This window comes from Anguilla rostrata, chromosome 13 (genome assembly GCF_018555375.3).
Source record: "Anguilla rostrata isolate EN2019 chromosome 13, ASM1855537v3, whole genome shotgun sequence".
Classification (NCBI taxonomy): Eukaryota; Metazoa; Chordata; class Actinopteri; order Anguilliformes; family Anguillidae; genus Anguilla; species Anguilla rostrata.
In genome coordinates this window covers 18,147,868-18,168,654 of record NC_057945.1, presented here as the reverse complement: position 1 = coordinate 18,168,654, position 20,787 = coordinate 18,147,868, and the positions used below count along the sequence as shown (strand labels likewise).

At 43.7% G+C, this 20,787-nt stretch overlaps 3 protein-coding genes across 4 annotated transcripts; 2 read left to right on the top strand and 1 right to left on the bottom strand.

The window, feature by feature from the left end:
- The first annotated feature begins 2,819 nt into the window (after positions 1 to 2,819).
- On the top strand, positions 2,820 to 7,278 carry aadacl4 (arylacetamide deacetylase-like 4). The gene is made up of 4 exons (XM_064304732.1): positions 2,820 to 3,201; positions 5,331 to 5,556; positions 5,645 to 5,708; positions 6,113 to 7,278. Exons 1-4 carry the CDS (start codon positions 3,025 to 3,027, stop codon positions 6,894 to 6,896), a joined length of 1,251 nt encoding a protein of 416 aa, XP_064160802.1. The 5' UTR covers positions 2,820 to 3,024; the 3' UTR covers positions 6,897 to 7,278.
- A 148-nt stretch (positions 7,279 to 7,426) lies between these two features.
- cfap107 (cilia and flagella associated protein 107) lies at positions 7,427 to 13,642 on the top strand. 2 transcript variants are annotated; one of them, XM_064304734.1, is made up of 4 exons: positions 7,427 to 7,774; positions 9,040 to 9,150; positions 10,314 to 10,488; positions 11,673 to 13,642. In XM_064304734.1, exons 1-4 carry the CDS (start codon positions 7,676 to 7,678, stop codon positions 11,999 to 12,001), a joined length of 714 nt encoding a protein of 237 aa, XP_064160804.1. In that variant the 5' UTR covers positions 7,427 to 7,675; the 3' UTR covers positions 12,002 to 13,642. The 2 variants fall into 2 exon arrangements, with proteins under 2 accessions (XP_064160804.1, XP_064160805.1); XM_064304735.1 differs by having other exon boundaries at positions 7,704 to 7,861.
- A 163-nt stretch (positions 13,643 to 13,805) lies between these two features.
- Positions 13,806 to 17,375, bottom strand: LOC135237529 (kelch domain-containing protein 7A-like). The gene has a single exon (XM_064304731.1). The coding sequence runs from the start codon at positions 16,972 to 16,974 to the stop codon at positions 14,362 to 14,364; it is 2,613 nt and encodes an 870-aa protein (XP_064160801.1). The 5' UTR covers positions 16,975 to 17,375; the 3' UTR covers positions 13,806 to 14,361.
- Between the last annotated feature and the right edge of the window lie 3,412 nt (positions 17,376 to 20,787).

Here is a 20,787-nt window from a genome sequence, read left to right as displayed (position 1 = left end):
AATTGCTAATATGCGTTTCTTAAAAATATATACATTTATTTTTATGTGTGTCAGTAACTGCACGCTGTACAGAATTTTTTGATTGACACGGGGACTTGAAGAACGTAATTAATTTTAAAGGCCATTGCCAAATTTGTTGAGTAACAAAAAAACAACAAAAATCTATCAAGTTAAAATCTTATAGCAAGAGAAATTGGCAGCAGTAGTTTGATGGCAACTAACTGAAACTGGGAAAAGTCGTTTTGACAGGGTGTTTAAGACATCAATGACAAGGAGGAATTGATTATATCTGTTCACCTGAAATGAAAGTAGGCTACATGCTGATAAAGCACCATCTTGCTGTCAAATGAGAGATATGAGGTTGCAACAGGATGTCAGTCACCACCAGACCCACTCAACAAAAGTGTCCCATTTGCATTGAGATGATTGGCAGCTATTATTAGTTTGTGCTGACATATGAGATTAAAAATAGATGAGTGTTGATGTGCTGGTGGGAGGTTCAGTCCATTGTAAATTAGGTACAGTGTTCATGGACGGATTTGATTATGTGCAGTATCTCCCATCTGTGCGGCACCTAATGTGTGTGGATCTGGCTTGTCTGTCTGAACTACACTCACATTACGTTTCCTTGTCATCCTCGTTGCTTTAATCAGGTTTATAGACTTATAGGCATATGATTATGATGCTTTTTGGCTAGGTCCAGCTTATGACATTTTTTTTTTACATTCTGCAGGGTTAATGAAATATATATATATTTCTTTATTGGTCCTTTAACCTTTTTTTTCATTAACTGCAATTTAACTTGAAACCGGAACATTCTATTTTCAAAAATTCAACTAATGGCACAAAAGCATATAAGTTCTACTGGGTCACTATTTGTTTGCCAAGTTAAAAAAAAAAGTTTTTTATATCTAACAGTGGAACTAGTTGAGAAGGCATGGGAACAGAATAAGAACATTTTGATGAAGAAAAACTGTTTTCATGTATTCTACATTCAACATAATAAGAAGATAGATCCTCCTTAGAAACAACAGCATGTTGCATGTTTCCATGCAAACTAGCACAGCCCTGACTGTGAATGTGTTGCTCTAGAAAAAAATATTCTTGGCTGTTGAATAAAATCCAGACTGTGGCTTTTGCCCCAGTTCCTGGTTAGTTCTCTGTGGCTGTGCCGAGGGCTGTCTGGAGACTCAGAAATGGCTGTTTAAAAAAAACTCTCACAATGGCGGCTTTGTGAGCCTCTCGGATTCTCTGGAGCGAGAGACCAGAGCGAGCGAGCGAGCAAGGAAAAATTACACGCTGCATGGAAAAAGTTGGCTGTGAAATATACCCAGCACTTATCTCAGCTATAACCTCTGATAACCTTCATTCTACCCTTAGAAGCATGAGCTGGGAGGGTAATGGAAATAAATAGATGCTTCTCCCTTTTGAATGAAAGTGTTGGACCACAGGGTTCACATGCATTGTAGGCTGGAATGATTTTACTTTGTACAATAAATAACACTGATGCTTACACTATAAAGACATCTCACCATTTTAACCTTGCGTTGATCTCAGATCATGAACTGAAATTTAATCTTCCTGAAGTCAGGCATTGACAAAATAATAGAATGTTAGAATTCAGTAGCTGGAAATGGAGAAACTGAGGATCGTGGTTTTGTGAATTTACTGAAGCCATATGACGACCAAAAACATTTTTTAATGGAAATAATGTTTTTATGATGATAAGTGCACATTAAATGTCACAAGGAACATGTGTTTCATGAAGAGTCCATTTTTAAATGAAGTTGCAGAGGGAGACTGCCATCTACTGACTATAAGAAACATTTCAGCCTGTGCAGAAACGTTGGCGTAGTCACAGTGTGAAGTTGTCCTCCAAGAAATACTAAGGCAGTGTGTAGTATAAGATTCTTGTGCAATTACAGCCTTTAGTAAAAAAAGGAAGAGTAAACATGGCAGCAATATCTTACCTGGACTACTGCGACTCCCTGCCGTCCAGACTTCTGCAGTCCCTTCAGCTCCTCCAGAACACTTCAGCTGCCAGGTTTTCAACCCCTCTCCCCCCATCAATTTTTTTTTGCCATGTCATTCCCATTCTGTGTTCCCTCAACTGGGCCTTGGTGTTTGCCCCCAACAAAATCAAAACTAGTACTGGTGTAGAAGGCTGTTAAAGAAGCAGCATCCCCATTCTTCCAGGCTATGGTCCAGCCCTACACCCCAGTCCATGCTCTACGCTCTGCTGTCACCAGCCACCTAGCTCTCCCCTCCTGGCGGTGGCCTGACCATCGCTCCACTCAGCCCCGACTCTTCTTCCTACTGGTTCCCGAATAGTGGAAGAACTTGCTCACCTCAGTCAGGACTGCAGAGTCCCTTCCTACCTTCCCTCATTACGTGAAGAGCTATCTGTACAGGAAACACCCATTCCCTTCTTCCACATCTTCCCCCTATATTCCACATCCTCCACATCTACCCTGTATTCAAATAAAAAATCCTTTCTCTCTCTTCAAAATGTTTGTTTTTGTGACAAACGATTAACTATTTCCAAGGTGTTATGGCACTTCTCCTTAAACTCTACTTCAGATGTTGGTGATTCACAAATATATGCCTTTTCTGTGTTTACACTCATTGTAGGTCGATAAGGACAATAGTGTCTAAAATGTAAATATTTCAGTATTCCATAGTTTACGGTTTACAGCTATAGTTTAATTTATAATTGTTCTCATTAAGGAGACAGACCAACAGTTTTGAGAAAGCCTTTTCGAGGAAGTGCTGGTCAGGTGTAGCTTATCAGCAGGTTTAGAGCAACAGGGACCTAATATGTACTCACATTCCACAAAAGGCCAGATATATCTGAAGGGTAGTTTGTTTGGCGACTGGAAGCTGAAGTGGTCACTCAGAAAAGCAAACACGTAGTGCACTGTAATTCGAATCCTAGGGTAGCTGGAAAGTACCGCATGTAATTCATAATAGGTGTTCTTCATTTCTGCGCAGTTACATCCAGTATTCAGTTGGTTCGGTGGCACGATGGGTGTAGGTTTGGCAATTTTGATAATTGGCTTCGCTGCATTGTTTGCAGCATTCCTTCTGCTCTTAATTGGCCTCGTGTATGCTGAATTAATGAATTCGGAAATTCCTCCTGGGGTAACTAGTCGTCCGAAGCTACACGCCGTTCATATCTTGTTTGTCGGAGTAGCAATCGTGGTGAGTCGCAATGGATTTTCATGAATGTGATAATTATTTGTGTTTTCTCTTAGTCAAGCATCTTTGTGTATTTGTAACATTTATCCGTGGGAAATCCTCCTAGGACATGATGAAATTGTAACTGCTCCTGCATGTACCCTTTTTCCTTCTCCATCTCCTGCACGCTGGTGAATGGTGATTGTTCTACCTTTAAGATAAAGCGCACGTGTTTGTTTTAAAGACAAGGTCATAGTGCCTTTGATTTTATTTATTGCAGTCTTTGTTCATTAACACTCGTGTTTGTTATGTCAAGCCTCCAAAGCATGCCACGGTTATCAGTTTGACTTCTTCCAAAGAATTTAGCGTTGAAAATGTAACAAAATATTTATAATGTCAAACGTCCTCCCTTAAAAATCTCTGAAAAACCTTTGACAATGTGAGGGCGGGGAAGGGTGAAGACCAGACGCGACCAAACAGGGGATCTATAAGTTACCAAAGGGCACTCCAGTAACCACTGAGTCTCGTGAGAGACGAAATAAGGGGGTGCTATACTCCTAGGGGACGTATCCCAAATAATGAATAATAAACCCCTAAATGGGTAACTGAGGAAGAAGGAGTATATAAGGAAAATAAAGGAATAGGGAAAAGAGAAATGAAAAATAAACAACTTCGAACCGAAGCTGAGAAAAAGAAAATGTCTTTTCAAAAACAAAACGGAAGAAGTTCTGAGGCCAACTAAAACCAGGGGGGAAAACTGGTTAGTAAAGGGCAGAAAGGTTTGTGCCCCAACGGTGACACAATAACCCCTTAAAACCGCCGGCCTCAGAATCTGGACCTATACCGTCCTAATACCTTTTTCCAAAAAACAAACAAACTGAAGTCAGAATTCTTTTTTAAATCTCTTTGTTCTTAAATTCCTTATACCTTGCTCAGGAATACGACAGGGAACTGGCTAGAGCAAAACACGTTACACTCAAGCACCGTTCCACTGCCTACTGACGCTTTAAATACCCAGCCACAGGTGTGGCTGGTAATCAGCGGAAGATGTGAGCAACCCACAGGTGAAACCGATCAGAGGTAACCCTGCAGGAATGCATGGAATGTTCAAGCAGGAACAATCCTCCCACAGGAACCAAAAATAACGATTAGCCGAGTGGCTAATCTGCAAGCTCGAACTAATCGTCCCCACACCCCAAAATAACGATTAGCCGAGTGGCTAATCGGAATGCTAACCACTGAGCCGGTGCAGGCACAGAAAAATGATCTACCTGCACAGAAACCGTGACAGACAAAGAACAGTATGAAAGGCCGCAGAGGCCATTGGTGGATAGCCTATTTCGTGACCATAAGAAAATAAAGTTAAATAAATAAATTGAATGTACCCATGTCCTCTCCGGCTGTCTAAGAGTGCCCAGTACTGTATCACAAACACCGCTTCCGGCAGCAACTTGGATTTTCCCAGGTCTCGCACCAAAGTTATAAGCCCACACCTGTTTAACTTTAGGAGTTTGACATGAGAAGGGTGCTGAGGCTGCTTAGCTTCAGTAGTTTTACATGAGAAGGGTGCAGGGTGGTAAGCCTGCTTAGCTTCAGTAGTTTTACATGAGAAGAGTACAGGATGGTAAGCCTGCTTAGCTTCAGTAGTTTTACATGAGAAGAGTACAGGATGGTAAGCCTGCTTAGCTTCAGTAGTTTTACATGAGAAGGGTGCAGGGTGGTAAGCCTGCTTAGCTTCAATAGTTTTACATGAGAAGTGTGCAGGGTGGTAAGGTTGCTGGAGGTACGGTGCTGGTGGTATGACTTGTACATAGGACTCTATCACAGGTATAATTTTAGGATGGATGGGTGTGGTGGTGTGAACCCATTCAATGTTTTCAGGAAACAGTGCCCGTCCCCCTACCTAAACCTACTCAAACCCCACTCCACCCAGCCCCACCATCTTCAGCATAACTATTATACTTCTAGGTGTTGTTATGCATCTTACTAATGTTTTTAGTGACTTGTAAATCATTTTCAATGAGCAGATCCATATGATGATGATTGTGTGTGTGGTGTGAATTCTTTACTCATACCTCACCCAGACACCTGTAAGCCCTTTTAATTAAAAAATAGTATTTAAAGTCACCACCCCATCCCCACCTCCCTGTCAGGGCCGGATTCTGGAGCGCCTGGGTCTGTGCCAGCAGGTCAGCATCATCCGCTGGGCCTACGCCCGCCTGCTGGTCTGCAGGAGGCCAGCCGCGCCCGGCCTGCACATCAGAGACCTGACGTTCGGGGAGGTGCCAGTACGGGTTTATCAGCCGACAGCGCCCTCTTCAGGTGGAAGGAGGGGGCTGCTCTATTTCCACGGCGGGGGCTGGGTCACTGGAAGTATTGGTGAGAGACTGAGTTACAGCACACGCAGGTTAAGAATTTTTTCGTAAAGTGATTTGTACTGTCTGTAGCAGTTGTTCCCTCTTTACAGACATCGCGGATGAGGTCTGCAGGTACATTGCCAAGGAGTCGGAAACCACGGTTGTGTCAGTTGGGTGGGTCAACTTGTACTCTTAAAATCAACTATGAAGTGATTCATACTTGCATAATTTAATGACACCATTGCTAGCAGGTTTACATGTCACTAGATTTATAAAACAAAGCATTATATTATTTGTACTTATTAGTTTTAATTTCCTTTTAAAAAGTTCAGAGAACTGCAGTGTAACGAAGTTGTAAAAACGATGTTGTGATTTAAAAACAGAATGTCGTTGTTGTTATTATTATTTGCCTACCAGACAACTGGTGTGATAGTGTCTACATTTTCCATAATCTATTTTCTGTACACAGCAGGATACGTACTGAAAGAATTGAGGTTAAGTAGTTTGTCCGTAGGTACAGTAACAGTGTCCAGTGGCTCAAACCTGAGACCCTCTGATGTTATTTGTTTCCTGCCTAGTTACCGGCTCGCTCCAGAACACAGATATCCAGCCGCACTGGATGACTGTGAGGTCGCCACCCATCATTTCCTGTCGGTGGCTGAGGCGGAGTTTGGAGTGGACCCACGCAGGGTAGCAGTGGGTGGGGACAGCACTGGCGGCAACCTGGCGGCAGCTCTGTGCCAACGGCTGGCAAAGAAAACGGACGGCCATCTGTCCTCTCCCTGTGCCCAGGTCCTAATCTACCCTATCCTGCAGATGGCAGATTTCAGCTTGCCCTCGTACCAGCAGAACCACGCCGTGCCCATATTGTTTCGCGGCCGGGCTGCCTTCTACTACCTGCAGTACCTGAACGGGGACGTGTCGGTATGCCAGGACGTCCTGGAGGGAAGCCACGTTCACCAGGACTGCAGGCTGCAGTACGGGAAGTGGCTGTCCCCGGAGCTCCTCCCACCCGAGTTCCTGGCGCGGGGGTACAGGCCGGTGGAGCCACCGCCCTACGACGGCGAGGTGTACCACGTCGTCCGGGGGGGCCTGGACCCCGAGGTGTCCCCCCTGCTGGGAGAGGACGAGGTCGTCCGTCGGACGCCCCCCGCCTTCGTCCTCACCTGCGAGTACGACGTCCTGAGGGACGACGGGCTGCTGTACCGCAAGCGCCTGGAGGACCTGGGGGTGGGCGTGGCCTGGCACCATGTCCCCGACGGCTTCCACGGGATCGTCAGCTTCTACAACTGCGGGTGGCTGAGCTTCCCCGCGGCGCGGCCCGCCCTGGACAGCATCGTGCGCTATGTGGAGACGCTCTGAGCAGAAGGGCGGGGTTTAAGGCAGGGCCTGTATCACGTGCTGCTGAAATAAAAATACACAGGGAGACTGAATGAGGGATTACAGAAATGCTTTTTGGTTGATTTGCATGGCTTCTCTGCAAATCAAATAAATTGAAATATATGTGTCTGTCTGACCAGTTAATCAATCAATCACCGACCAATAATTAATTTACATTTATTGTCAATACTAACCATATTATATATACTTTGGGATTATTGCAACGTGATGCTTCATGATTGGGAGATTGTACAGTTCACGTTTTGAATTTGGGCCGCTGTTCCATTTTGAAAATGCAAGGCCACAGAAATGGGTGTATTAAATATCTCGTCTTGGAAAAATAAACATGAGAGCCAAAAACTGAGGGAAATTTCACTTAAATATATTCTTTTGAAAAAAATGAAGCTTTAAAATATGTGGAACTGACAGGGTAAGTTGGTATTTTTAGGTCATGTCCTCGGTTATGAACAGTACACTACACTGCACTGCTACCTGAAACTATGACGAGGCAAATTCCTCACAAGTTGTATGTTTGCAGTGTCCATGGCAACGAAACACCGTGTTTCCCAGTGGCAGCATACAGCGGTCGTCCTTGTACTCAGTATCCCACAGAGCCCAGGACAGTGGATAGTCTGCACTGGTGCGTAGTCTGCTCCAGTGTGTAGCCCGATCCAGTGTGTAGTCCGCTCCAGTGTGTAGCCCTATCCAGTGCGTAGCCCGCTCCACGTGACGGGTCCTTTCATAGGTGGGGTGTGTCAGCGATGGAGACGGACGACAAATGGGCGAAGCCCGGCTGGAGGATCGAGCAGAAGTACGGCGACAGAGTGCTGATCGGAAACTGGGCAGAGGAGAGGCTACAGGTGGGCCGGACCGTCATCCCTCTCCTCTAGGGTCAGCGGCGCGTGACTGATGTGTCTGCTGAAACAGAGAACATGGCAGTGAAAAGGGTAATGGTATTGACGCGGTCTTTTTTTAAGTTTTGAGACCTTTTCTGTGGACAGACCCATGTCTAGGAGAGTCCAACCTAATATTTGTCTACGGCTCTCAGTGTTTAATGAGTGCTCGTTCAACTGGCAGTTCCTGGTGTTCTAAAGGTCATTTTACCCTGTATTCCATATTTAAACTCGTAAAAAGGCCTTTCACTTCATTTAATGACACATAACATGCAGGCCCAAGTATTTATTTTCTTCATGTTTTTACTAGTTGAAGAAAGTGTACATTTGAAAATGGAGGTAATGTATGACGCATGGCATAAGCACAAAAATTATTAATGGCATCAAATATTTGTTTTGTATAATTCTTGATATGTATCTGGTTCAGATTTGTTCGTGACACCTAAGTCTCCATGTAATAAATGTGATGTGTAGATAATGCTGAGAGAGCATACTGTGACACTTTCTACTATTCCTTTGTCTAGTGCTAATGACTAGGCTTCTGAACAAAAAACCTTTTTAAAAAATCTATTTCACTGTTTAGATTATCGCAATTTAACACAACACTTATCTAGACATGATTTCTGTTTCTGTTGCTTACCTATGGTAGAAAATAAGCTACACCTCATGAAATTAAATCAGTTTCTCCCCCAAAAAAATAAATAAATAAAATCCACTGGGTTATTAAGTTCTTTTTATCTGCAGGACACTTCAGTTTCCAAGGGATGCTAGCCAGTACATCTCTGTTACTTCCTCCATATTGCTGTCCAGGATGTTCTGTAGCTCTGCAACCAAGAGCAATTTTTTTCTGATGAAAGCTGTTTGATTGCACACATGTCCCAGAGGGTTGCTGGGTACTTTGACCTGTATGAGGACAGGCTGCACGTGTGTGGAGCAGCGGCAAACATCCAGCCAATCAGCTCTGTCGAATGAATCTTTCAAGGAAAGGAAAGGACAATTAAAGCAAGGGAACAATTAGCATTTATGAATGTAATGTGATTGGTTGAGCTAACTGAGCATGTTCCTTGAGGTTTATTTTCAAATGTTCTGGAAAACCTTTCTTCTGAAAATCTTAATTTGTATTTAAATGTCCAATGTACTTGGCAACTGCGATGGCAACTACAGGTAATGTATTTGGAAAACAGGCCAAGTGGCCTTGAAAATAATTTCATGCTCCTCTGTGTTTGAAAAAGTTCACCCGAGATTGCCGCGTGCCGACCAGCACGCACTGCGCAGACTACCGTCCGCAGTGGGACCACAGGCCCGACATCTTCCTGAGGAGAGAAGCACTGCGCAGAGCTGAGGTGAAGAACATGCAGGAACTCACACACAGCCTAACACACACACATAAGACCCTGCCTAAAGGGATAGTTTACTTTCGGAGGTTTTTGCTTTAGACCACAAACTCCCAAGTATCAGGCAACCTGCCACTGGAAAATCAACAGGTTGTCAGAAACATCCCCCAATTATCTAAAATGTCCTTCATCTCAGAAAAATTGTCTGGGACAATTGACATTCGATAGAACTGGAATAATATTTTTAAAAACGCAGAAAGTAAATTCTAGTCCTGAAGTGGCGCTGTTTTCGTCTTGCTTCCTGCCTCCTTGTTTTGTTCATCCCCTCATTGGGTTTAGTCATCAGCAAACACTGCTGAGAGCCCAAGGGTTTTTCTTGACTCAGGAGTGTCCAAAAATGAACCTGTCACTCAATACCATGCAGGAAGCTCTCACGCTTAACAAAAGAGTGTGTGTGTGTGTGTGTGCGTGTGTGTGTTTGTGTGTGTCTGCTCCTCTGTGCTTTACAGCAGTGTATTCCTATCCCGCTGAGTATGCTTATTTTTAATTAGCTACTAAATTAATTATTTGTGATTAGGGTCTGAAACAATTAATTAATTAAACATCTAATTAATCCTAATTCATTTAGCTCAATACTAATCCGTATCATTGATTTGAACATCAAGGGCACTACTTAACAAAACAATAATTGAAAAAATACCTTTCATTGTTTCATGAACACAAACAATGTGTTTCTTTCTTGAAATCTCAAATCCTAACCGCTGTTCAGCTCCACAGTCAAGCCTAATTAGTTTAGAGGTCGCGGGATTGGAAACAGCTCACACAGTGTGGTTTATAGGACCAAGATCAGAAGCACCACTTTAGAAAAGCAATAGCTTTCTCTGGATAAATTAGTTTGGACTGAGTCCTAAGAGAGTCCTCTTATATAAATGTGTGTGTGTCAGCACGGTGTGTGTGTGTGTGTGTCTGTGTGCATACGTGTGTGTGCGTGTGTGCATGTATGCATGTGTGTGTACATGCATGAGCATGCGTGTATGTGTTTGTGTGTATATGCCTGTGTGTATGTGTATACCTGCATGCATGTGTGTGTGTGCATGTGTGCATGCATACAGAATGTGCTTGTGTGTGTGTGTCTCTGTATATGTGCTTATGTTTGCATACCTTTTCTACAGGGCCTGCCTGCAAAACTTCTTCTCGACCACCACAACATACCTCATTCTCACTACCTGGTCTCTCACTACGATGAGACTTACTGTCGACAGACTTCCTCTGCTCTGCCGACCCGGCGCTCCTGGCACCGCGACAAGCTGGCCTGGGTTCCAGAAAGATCTGACCATCCAGTTAAAGGTGGGTGGCAATGCCCCTTCCCCCTGGATCCTGACCCAGGGGTGAACCAGGACTGTGGAACTCTGCTTCTAACCAGTGTTCTGAACCACGTCAGCTGTTTGGCAAAACTTGACATGTTTTTTCAAAATGATTTTGTCACATCTGAAGACTACTCAGTACTATTCAGTGTGTATCTGAGAACAGGGAAATTGCGCTGTCACCTAATGGTGTCAGTTCTCGATCTGTGAGTTCCGTGGTTCTGAGGGGTGTTAGAGTCACCTTTCAATCAGCAGCTGACTGACACCACAAAAAAAGATGTGGTTAAAATTCCCATTTAATTTGTGGCTCCAATTTAGTCATTAAGATCTGATTTGAAATGCCGTTCGAGAAATTCAAGGATCTCGAGGTCTGTTATCCATTGTTTTTATGTACTTTGTGTGTTATGGATAGATGAGTAAAAAGTATTTAACTGACTGAAATAAAATCTGCACCTGCTGAATTAGTCTAGAAAAACAATACTAGCACACACGCATCATTGAGACAACAATGCCATTTGCAGATGTTCAGTCCTGAAGACATCCCATAATGCTAACTGGCTGAGAGAACATTCTAAGATACATGAGTGACTCAGCACTTTGTTTTGTTCAAGTTCAGCTACTCTTTCCAATTTTATTTTTTGGGAAATAAGACAAGCGAACAAGGGATTGGAGTCTGAAGCCCAAAGACTGGGCTCCTCCTAGCCCATAAAACCTAGCTATGCACTTTGCTGCTTTTTGCATTTGCATACCTCTCATGTGTGGACCACCTCACAGTTCCTCTTTTCTCAAATACCATCTTCATCACCATGTCACCTCGCATTTAACCATCCCTTTTTTGCAGTGCCTTGCCCTGGATTTGATTTGACACTCCTTTTCTTTCTGCTCTTTAGCATGTTTTTATTTAATTTTTGTATTATCCTCCTTTTTAAATAAAATAAAAGATACTGATATTAAAATATGATAGAATACATGATGATAATGTAGGCCTAAATCATTTGGTGACAGTGAGGATGATAATTATTAGTATAGCTTTGTTTGAAAGAAAAAACAGTTGAGTCCCTTCATTTTGTGAATGAAAAATGATACCACAGAAAGCCTCCCATGACTTGATGTGTTTCCAACCCCAGGCTAATGGAAGTCACAGTAGAATGCTTCCTGTTCCCACAGTTCCGCCGACTAACTTTGGCCTGGCGGAGTCACGGTGGGTTCACTCTGCGAAGCGGGCGGAGACTGCCGGTCACATGATCAGCGTGTACCGGTCCATGTACCCCCGGTACCCAGACTCGGCCTTCAGCCCGCCCCGCAGCGCCCGCACCCCCCGCACGCTGTCCAGCCACCTGCACCCTACCAACAGAACCAACAAGGACCTGGGGCTGAAACGCAGGCCGCTGCTGCAGGTCCCCGACCACCCGGCCCGCCTCCTCCCTCCCGTCTGGGCCCCGCCGACGCGCGGAGCCGTTCCCGCTGACTCCGCGCGGTCTGCGCAGCTCCAGTGAGCCTCCGCTGGGAACGCTTCCGCCTGGGGATCGTTTAACTCATTAGTTTAATTCACTTAACGCTGAAGCACTGAAAAGCCAATGAGACTGCAAAAATAAATGTATGCATATGTAGGGCGCATGGTGGTGCAGAGGGTAGCGCAGCAAGATGGTCCTGGGTCCCAATCCTGGCCCGGGGCCCTTCTGTGTGGAGTTTGCATGTTCTCCCTGTGCCCGCATGGGTTTCCTTCAGGCACTCTGGCTTCCTCCCATAGTCCAAAGACATGCAGGTTAGGTTAATTGGAGAGTCTAAATTGCCCCAACGTATTAGTGTGCGGGTGAATGGTGTGTGGGCCCTGTGATGGACTGCCAAAATTGCCCAATGCGTGCTGGGCAAGGCTCCAGCACCTCCAGCAACCCTGACCAGGAATAAGCACACATGGATAATGAATGGATGGATGTATTATGTATTCAGCAGTATTCATCCTTCAGTGCCCGGCTGAGATGCACTTACATACCATACTTACATTCTTTACTTAATAACATGATTGATTGGTTGGTTTCGACCATTTTCAATGTCTGTCTTCCTATGGTATCACAACAAGTAGGAGGGGAATTTTACCCTGCTGGTTGAATAACAGCCAAATGGCACTGTGTTTGCAGAGTAGTGCAGCTGACGTAGCAGCAGAGCAACATGTAAGTGAAGACCTCCAGGATGTCAACAGTGACCCGTGCGCACACGCTTGGCTGGAACTGGAGCTGTTTAAGCACAATTCTCCGCGGGTCTGTTTGACTCTGTCTCCATTAGGTGTTTAATTGCAGGGAATCAAAGTGTTTAATTACAGAGAATCAAAGATCCTTCTGTCTGACGGTCACCCATCTGCACCGCTCGTCTCCTGCGGTCTCCCATGCCCCGTCTGTCTCTCTCATAGCCGTTTTCAACAATTAAATTGTTCCTCGATGTCAAAAACAAAAGACTGCACTCCTAGAACCACAAGGTGGCACTATGTCCATGATGCTGGTATATTCAAACTAGGATTTCTTTTTTTTGGTTCACTCCGTGTATTTCATTCCCCGATTGAAAAACAGGAAAATTTCTAATTAAAAGGAGACAAATCACCAAACTTTCCTTCTATGCATCTACATCAAATTAATTCAGAGTAAACTTTAACATGTATTTCTGTGTACACTACATTTTACTAGGTAGACAAAATTAGCCAAAAGTGTAAGACAAACAGTTAAAACAGAGGATTCTAAGTATTTTATATTGCATCAACAAAAACATTGTGTACCTAATAGTGTAAGGATTCATGTCACCATTGTATATTGTAAATATATGAATATATACACACTATACAGGTGCCAGGTCAATATTGCATTTAAGTTTATATGACAACATGTGTTGTCTTAGATTTCTTATAGGAACTGAATGTAGGTGCAGATTATTATTCAGTTCTGCCTGAACTGGCGCAAATATCTGCCATGGAAATGAAAAGTGGTTATTTCCAAGCAGAAAAATTCCTCCCCATTTATTAAAAATGTCACAGAATAGACTTGAATTTAGTTTTAAACCATAGACATGCACAAAACAAACCAGCAAATAGTGTATAATGTCTACTTATGAACACATGATCATGATTAAAGGATTGGTTTACAAGTTTATTTGATTTTGGCTGTCTTCTTGGCTCCTACCACATAAAATAATAAAAACATAGACTGAAATTGTTTTTACTAAAAGCAGAAACGACTCAGGCAAATCTTCAAAAGAAATGAGACCTAGATACAATGGGCAGAAATGTTGCTCTCAGGAAAGGGGGCACATCACTGAATTAATTTGTTTATTGAAGTCCATAAATCAATAATGAGTGACACATATTCAAATCAGATTATGTTTACAAAGCAAAACTTTAAGGATTACACCAAATCTAATCTTCACACAATGAACAGTGTTTATATATGATTATGCTATGATAAATCCCAGCAATCCTGAATTACTTGCAGACAAGTTTATACATTGTTTTCACAAAAAGGAAATCAACACTTCAAATAGTTTTGATTATTACTGAATAAAGTCAATTATTTTATTTTTTCTATAGATAATTCATTCATGGCAGCCAGTATAACCAATAATATTGTATTATTATTATTAGTATTGTTAATAATAATAATAATAATAATAATAATAATAATAATAATTACAATTGTGATAACATAAAACACATTTTTGTTGCTAACATTTTAATTAGCGTTGTTACTGTGTGATACTATTCGCTCAAAACTAATTTTGTGTATTTTGTGCTGCAATGGCCCTGGATGAGATTTACATAGACAAAAAAGCTTTCTTACCCCTTCGCTTTCTTAATTTCTCCAAGCATCTATAGTTAAACACTGGTCTGGAGAGCCTCCATTTCAGGAAGCACCAGAATGAATGGAAACAGGGTGCCCTTGGCCGCAGAAAGGACACCCAAGTCCTCAGCAATGAAGGCCGGAGAGACCTCGTCTGCCAGGAACCTCATGGTGGCCTGCCGGCTCACGCAGTAGATGACATCATCGATGACTGCGCATTGGAAGGCGAGGCAGCGGGGCAGCTTCCGGGAGCAGCACTCGTACCAGAGTCGGGCGGCCACATGGTAGCGGTACACGCTGACACCAGAAGTAGAGCCCACATCGAACCGATACAGGAAGTTCTTCACTGCTACCATTTCGATGGTCCTCTCCTTACTGCCCACGATCAGGCTCCGCCTCCAGGTGTTGGTGGCTGGGTTATAACGGAGCAGGGTGTACCTCAGGGTGCCCCCAGAGACGAACAGCTCCCCGTTGCAGACAGTGGCACGGTGGGCCACGGCGAAGGTGTCGTTGGGCATGGAAGCAACGAAGGCCCAGCGGCCTGTCCGGGGGTCATAGCGCTCCACGCTGCTGAGACACTCCCCCCCGATGGCATACACGTAGCCCCCCAGGGCTACCAGCTTGCACTGGGGCCGGGCCTCGTTCATGGGGCTGATCTCCTTCCAGATGGATGTGGCCGGGTTGTAGCAGAACGCCTTCCTTGATGGCTGCACCTCCCGGCCCAAGCCCTGGCAGCCCAAAGTGACAAAGAGGTAGTTGTCCATTACACACATGGCAGAGCCCCTGGACACCACCTCCTTAGGGAGGGGGCACAGGAAGTTCCAGGAATCTTTGAGATCATCGTAGTAATAGAGACTGCTCGATGTCTTTGGAAGGCCAGAGTCTGACCCCACCAAGTCCTGCTGGTCTAAGTCAGCCACCACCAGGCACCGCTTACCCCTTGTCCGCAGCTTTTGGATCAAGTCCCTGTCCCCTCCTTTCAGGCTTCCATACAGCCCTGGGTCCTGTAGGACCTGCAGGTAGTTGTCAGACATGACTTTAAGAGCAGCATGCTGCAGGCTGGCATGTCCCTCTTTCCTGGCCAGGCTGAGAGTATGAAGACAGTTTCCTAGGTCTAGTCTTCCCTGCAATCTCTCCAGCTCAGGACTGCTTCCTTCTTTGGGTATCTGTAAAATGGTCAATCTTTCTGCACCCTCCAGTCCTGTTTCTTCAGAAGTATCCCCACCGAGGACTGTGGGATCTTTTACAGGACTATGGGGCTTTGAGCACGGGCCTTCTGAAGACAGGGTTTGAGAACTGAGCATGCTCGGTGATGTAGAAGCCCTAGGGTTGAGGAAAGGGATTTGGAGGTCATCATTCTCTACAATGTGAATGTAGCTGTCCTTTCGCACAAGCCCCTGCCGTCCAGGGGAAGGGGGGTCAAGGCTGGCTGCGAAGGAGTGCTCCTGTACAGAGGGGAGAACAAGGTCCTGCAGGTTGAGAGGTGGGGTAAGGGAATGGCTCAACTGATGGATGGCTTTGCCATCATGGTAACAACTCACCTCTGGCTGCTTAAGGCTCAGTGGGTCATGTGACGTAATATCCTCTTGGAGCTCACCAATGAGATTTTGGATGGAGGGGCTGGCCAACAGACTCTCATCTGAGACTGACTGCAATGAGGACTGTATGTGGTTGTCATAGGTGCTCCCTAGTGCCTCAACTGGGGCATCCCCATCCCTCTCCTGCAGATAATCTGTGCCTTCTGTCCTGACCTCTTCCTTGGTCAGAAGATGGGAGGAGTTTCCCAGGTGACCCAGATCCTGCCTCAGCTCCTGGCCCATGCTAGTGCTTGGCTCCAGCCTCTCTTGCTTGCACGGGGATCGCCTCCCAGTTGGACTCACCCCAACATGGTCCAGGTCTTCCATGGGAGGGGGAGACAGAGAAGTGTCCAGAACAAGATCAGCATCCGGCCATCCCTCTGCCTCCTCGCAGTTGGTGTGGAGAGCTCCCTGGGTGCTGCGGTCATGTGCCACTGGTGTCTGTTTTATTTTGGGGGGATCATGTCGCACCATACTCTCCTTCGTTGGCAGGTTTGGATTGTGGTTCAGGTTTTCTTCTCCTCTTACAATTGCTACGTCAGGCTCGACACGGCCCAGATAAGCTGAGCTCTGAGTTTCTACAGATGAGTACTTGTATTTCTCTAAAAAGGTTTCTCCAGATGATGGTATGTTGTGAAGTTCCCCAGGTGAGTCCTCATGTTGATCTGAAAATGTTGCTCCAACTGACAGTATATTCTGTGGTTCCTCAGGTGAGTGCATGCACTGCTCTAATGGCATCTCTCCAGGTGATGGTATATTTGGAGGTTCTCTGGGTGAATGCTTGCACTGTTGTAACAATGTTTCTCTAGGTGAGACTTCATTCGATCGGAGCAGTTCTTCCTCACAGTTGTCAGCGGAGCCCTCTGAGGACGTACCTGCGTCCGGTTCCCGGTGCGCTCCTAACCTGTCGGCCTGTTGGGTCCCTGGACCATCCTGTCGTACGTGCCACCTCCTGGAGTTGTAGAACCGGTAAGCCCAGGACACGAGCAGCACGCCGGCTACGGATAGAGCCAGCTTTGCCAACATCTGTGTATCGACCTGGATACCTAAGAGGTCCTCTGCCCCTCGCATGTCCAAGATGGGTAGGGGTGGGAGGGGTTACCACCTGTCACAAGTGTCCTCTTCGCATCTTTGGAAGTTGAGATAGCTCACCCTGTTAGCGCATCATTTATGCCCGCGTTGCTGCTCTCCCCCGGGGACTCAGCCCTGAACCCGACACCCGAACAGCCTGTGCCTTTGTTTCCCGATTTGCATGTCCTCTCTCGATGCTGGGCAGGATTTGGGTGACGCCCCGGTTGCACACCGAACAAAAGACGCACGTCTGAAAACCAACACTTATCTTTTATATTTTCTGTTTCTTTATACGATCTCACTCATCTACTAATGAACTAACAGCTAGTCTGTTTCTTGTTCAACAGCTAGGCTTAACTATCGGTCACTGGCACTTATAGTCCACATTAAATAAATGTGCTTCTCTATGTCAACACGGTTGTGGATTTAGTCACTGTGCTGGATTGTTGTAGTTTGCCTCAAGGGAGGGAGAAGCTGATAGTCTCTGTTTATAAAAAGTGCAATGACCAGGATATGACTGTTTACATAGGCAAAGGCACATGCTCCACTGCCAGGATACATATGTTCAGCTGCTCTCTGGTTTTGTGTCATGATTTTCACATTACACAGTCTTAAAATGAAGAATCCCAGTGCGCTTCATAAAATGAATTTGGTAGCAATATCTTGTAGTGATTAAGTTGAGCCTACATTCTAGTAGGTTTGAGTCACCGTCGTACCTCTGAGACATTCACTTATCCTGTATTGCTTCAGAAAATAATCAGCTGTCTAAATAAAGAATATGCTTTTGAAATAGTGTCATCTACAGTCTATGCTCTGCCCTGATTCAGAGTGTTAGCTGTTCGCTAAGTAGATAGGTAATATAACTGTCACAGTGTGTATTACATAGATGCATAGAATAACTTTAACAAATATGCGATGGGGAGAGAATATTAATTGCACTGTGGCAAACAGAACAAAGATCATGGAGTGATTGAACAGATACGAATGATGTTCTTATTTTTTGTTGTATTGAAATTCAGAAATGCAAGCGTTTGACAGACTATCGATTATGAGTTTAATCTTTGAAGCCCCCATAACACATAAGCGTAGTTGCAGATGTTTGTGGGGCTGCCCTAAGGTGACTGACAGAAATCACCTGACAGCCATGAGCTGGTTCTAGACAAACTTTATTAGTTGTTGAGGGGAGAGATGTAAATATATGTAAAAATATGACAAAAAATGGACCTACAAGGTATTCCATGAGACCAACTAAACAGAATACTAATACAATCTCCTAGATCAGAGTTGTGAACAGACTTCACAAAGACTATCATATAGCATTTCTGGCCAGCTGCTTTTCAAGCCTGCTTCATTCAGTAACATCATATACATTATAAACTCAGAAGCAAACAGTTTTTGAATTAGTCATGGTCTTAGTCTTTTGACTAAAATGCATTTTAGTTTTAGTCATATTTTAGTCCTAAATTAATTTCTGCTGCATTTAATTCTCTGCCTACAGTAAATGTCATTACTATAAAATACTTTGTATTTACTCAGATAGTGTTTATGACAACACATCAGTTGTAACAGTGCATGTCCCTTGTACATGAGAGTACTCTGCTTCACATGTGCATGGAATCAATGTCCAGCTGCAGTGTGAACACTTCTTTTCTAAAGACAATAAAGACATTAAAGATTAATATAAAACATTAAATTAGTTTTATTCAAAAACTCATGGCTCATTTGTTGATTAATCATTGTTGATTAAATAAATATAGGTGATTAGACAATGTAACTGCATGCATTTGTTTGGGCATAACATTTTATTAGGCATAACATTACAGCTATCCAACTTGTGTTAACTGCGAGTATGTGATCTTTGCCATGAATATTCTCCAGGAGTCAGTGCAGAGAATGAAGAGTACATGTACCCACAGTTTTAAATATTGTTGATAAAACATGCACAATTTTGCGATGCATACAAAAATGATTTTTTTAAACTTATCTACAGCTCACCAGTGCTTTCTTTTTAATGATGTTCCAAGCAGTTGATTTTGGTAAGCCTAAGGTTTTGCCTATGTCACCGTTTTTCTCAACCATAGGCCTTTTTTTGTATTTCTCAGCTCATAATGGCTTCCTCGACTTTCATTGGCACAATTCTGGTCCTCGTGTTGACAAATGTCAATAGCAGACTCCAAAAGCAATCAAAAGACTGAAAGCTTTCATATACCTGCACTAAAGAAGCAACTGAACACACCTGACTAATCAGAAACACCATAATGTCTGGGAAAAGAAGATAATCTAAATTATGGATCATGTCTTGTCCCAGATATTATGGTGCCCAAAAACAGGGGGTACTATGTATAAAAACTTCTGTAATTTCTACATGGTGGATATTATGACCGGTCATAAAGTTTTGTGTTTACATTTGTCTCTGCTGCGTGTGTATCCTGTTTATCTGGTTCGTCATCTGACTGGTCGTTTCAGTCTCCGGGTACTCTGTTTGAAAAAGCCACCATGTGCCACTTACTAATGGAGACTAGCTCTTCAAACGTGTGCTTGGTGTTTTGCTTCATTTGACTTTGTGTCTTTGACCTTATTTTGTTCGATTTCGATTCTCGTCCAGCCGTTCTGGTTTGTTTGCTGATTAGATTTCGTGTTTGACCACTGACTCTTTCCATTCGCCTCTGATTCTTGCCTTATCCCTTTTGGTATGTTTGCCCTGTGGATTTTGTGCTCAACCCTTCGCTCGTTCTCTACCTCAGACACCCCTCTGCTCGCTGTATAGTATCTCTTGTTTCGATGGAGTGTTCCGAGCTGGACTACAAATCCTTCCATGGGCCAGTATTTTGTTACTTTTCCTTGTTACTTTATTATTTTTTTATAAGGTACTCCAGGTGCAATTTTAAATCTCTATTGGGGATACGCTATTCGGACTATTGGTCTCAGACTACAGACTAATTGTCGCGAAGTTCAGCATTCAAAGCCGCCACATGCCTAGCAACCACCCTTCAAAAAATTTGTCAGGTTTTATTTAGTTTTGGATAGTTAGATAGGGGCCGGAGTTACTCATTCGTCTGCAGTTCAATTTCTCTTACTCATTTCCCTTATCCTTTTTCCTGTTTCGGTCTGCCCTTAGACCAGGTCATAACAGTGAAATCAAATTGGATTAAAATACCTTTCAATAAAAGGTGAGAATCTGAACTTTAACCACATATGAATTGTTTGATCACAAATCTAAAATTGTGGAGTACAGCGAGTCCACCATTTTCCTTCATCACAGCTTCCTTCCTTTTCAGGAGACCTGCTTGCTTTTAATCAGTAGTGGCTTTTGACATCTACACATCCTTTCAGACCCGCAGCACTGAGGTGTCTTCTCACAGTGGAAAGATCGAAAGAAACACGTGTGGATTTCTTCAGATCTGGAGTAAGAGTGTAGCAGGAATTTTTCCTGTCTCTCAAAGATAAAATCTACTGTCTAGTAAATCTAATCTAAAAATACTGTCTTTATGATGATGATAGTTTTGATGGTCCACCAGTTCTTGCATGGTTGTTAGGAGTCCCATTTTCTCTGTATCTTGCAATAATCTTTTGAACTCAATTTTTGGAAACTGTTTTTTCCCCCACTTAATTTCCTTTGACTTTCACCGTCCTTATATCTTATATCTAATCTTATTTTGTATCTAATCTCATCAGAAATACCCCCTTTACTATTTTGAGATGCACATGACAATCTAGATAAATCTACAAGGCAGCTAAGGTGTGTTTGGGTGATTGTTTCTTTCTAACATAATGTCATTGACACTTTTGATAACAACTTTTGTTGGGAGGACA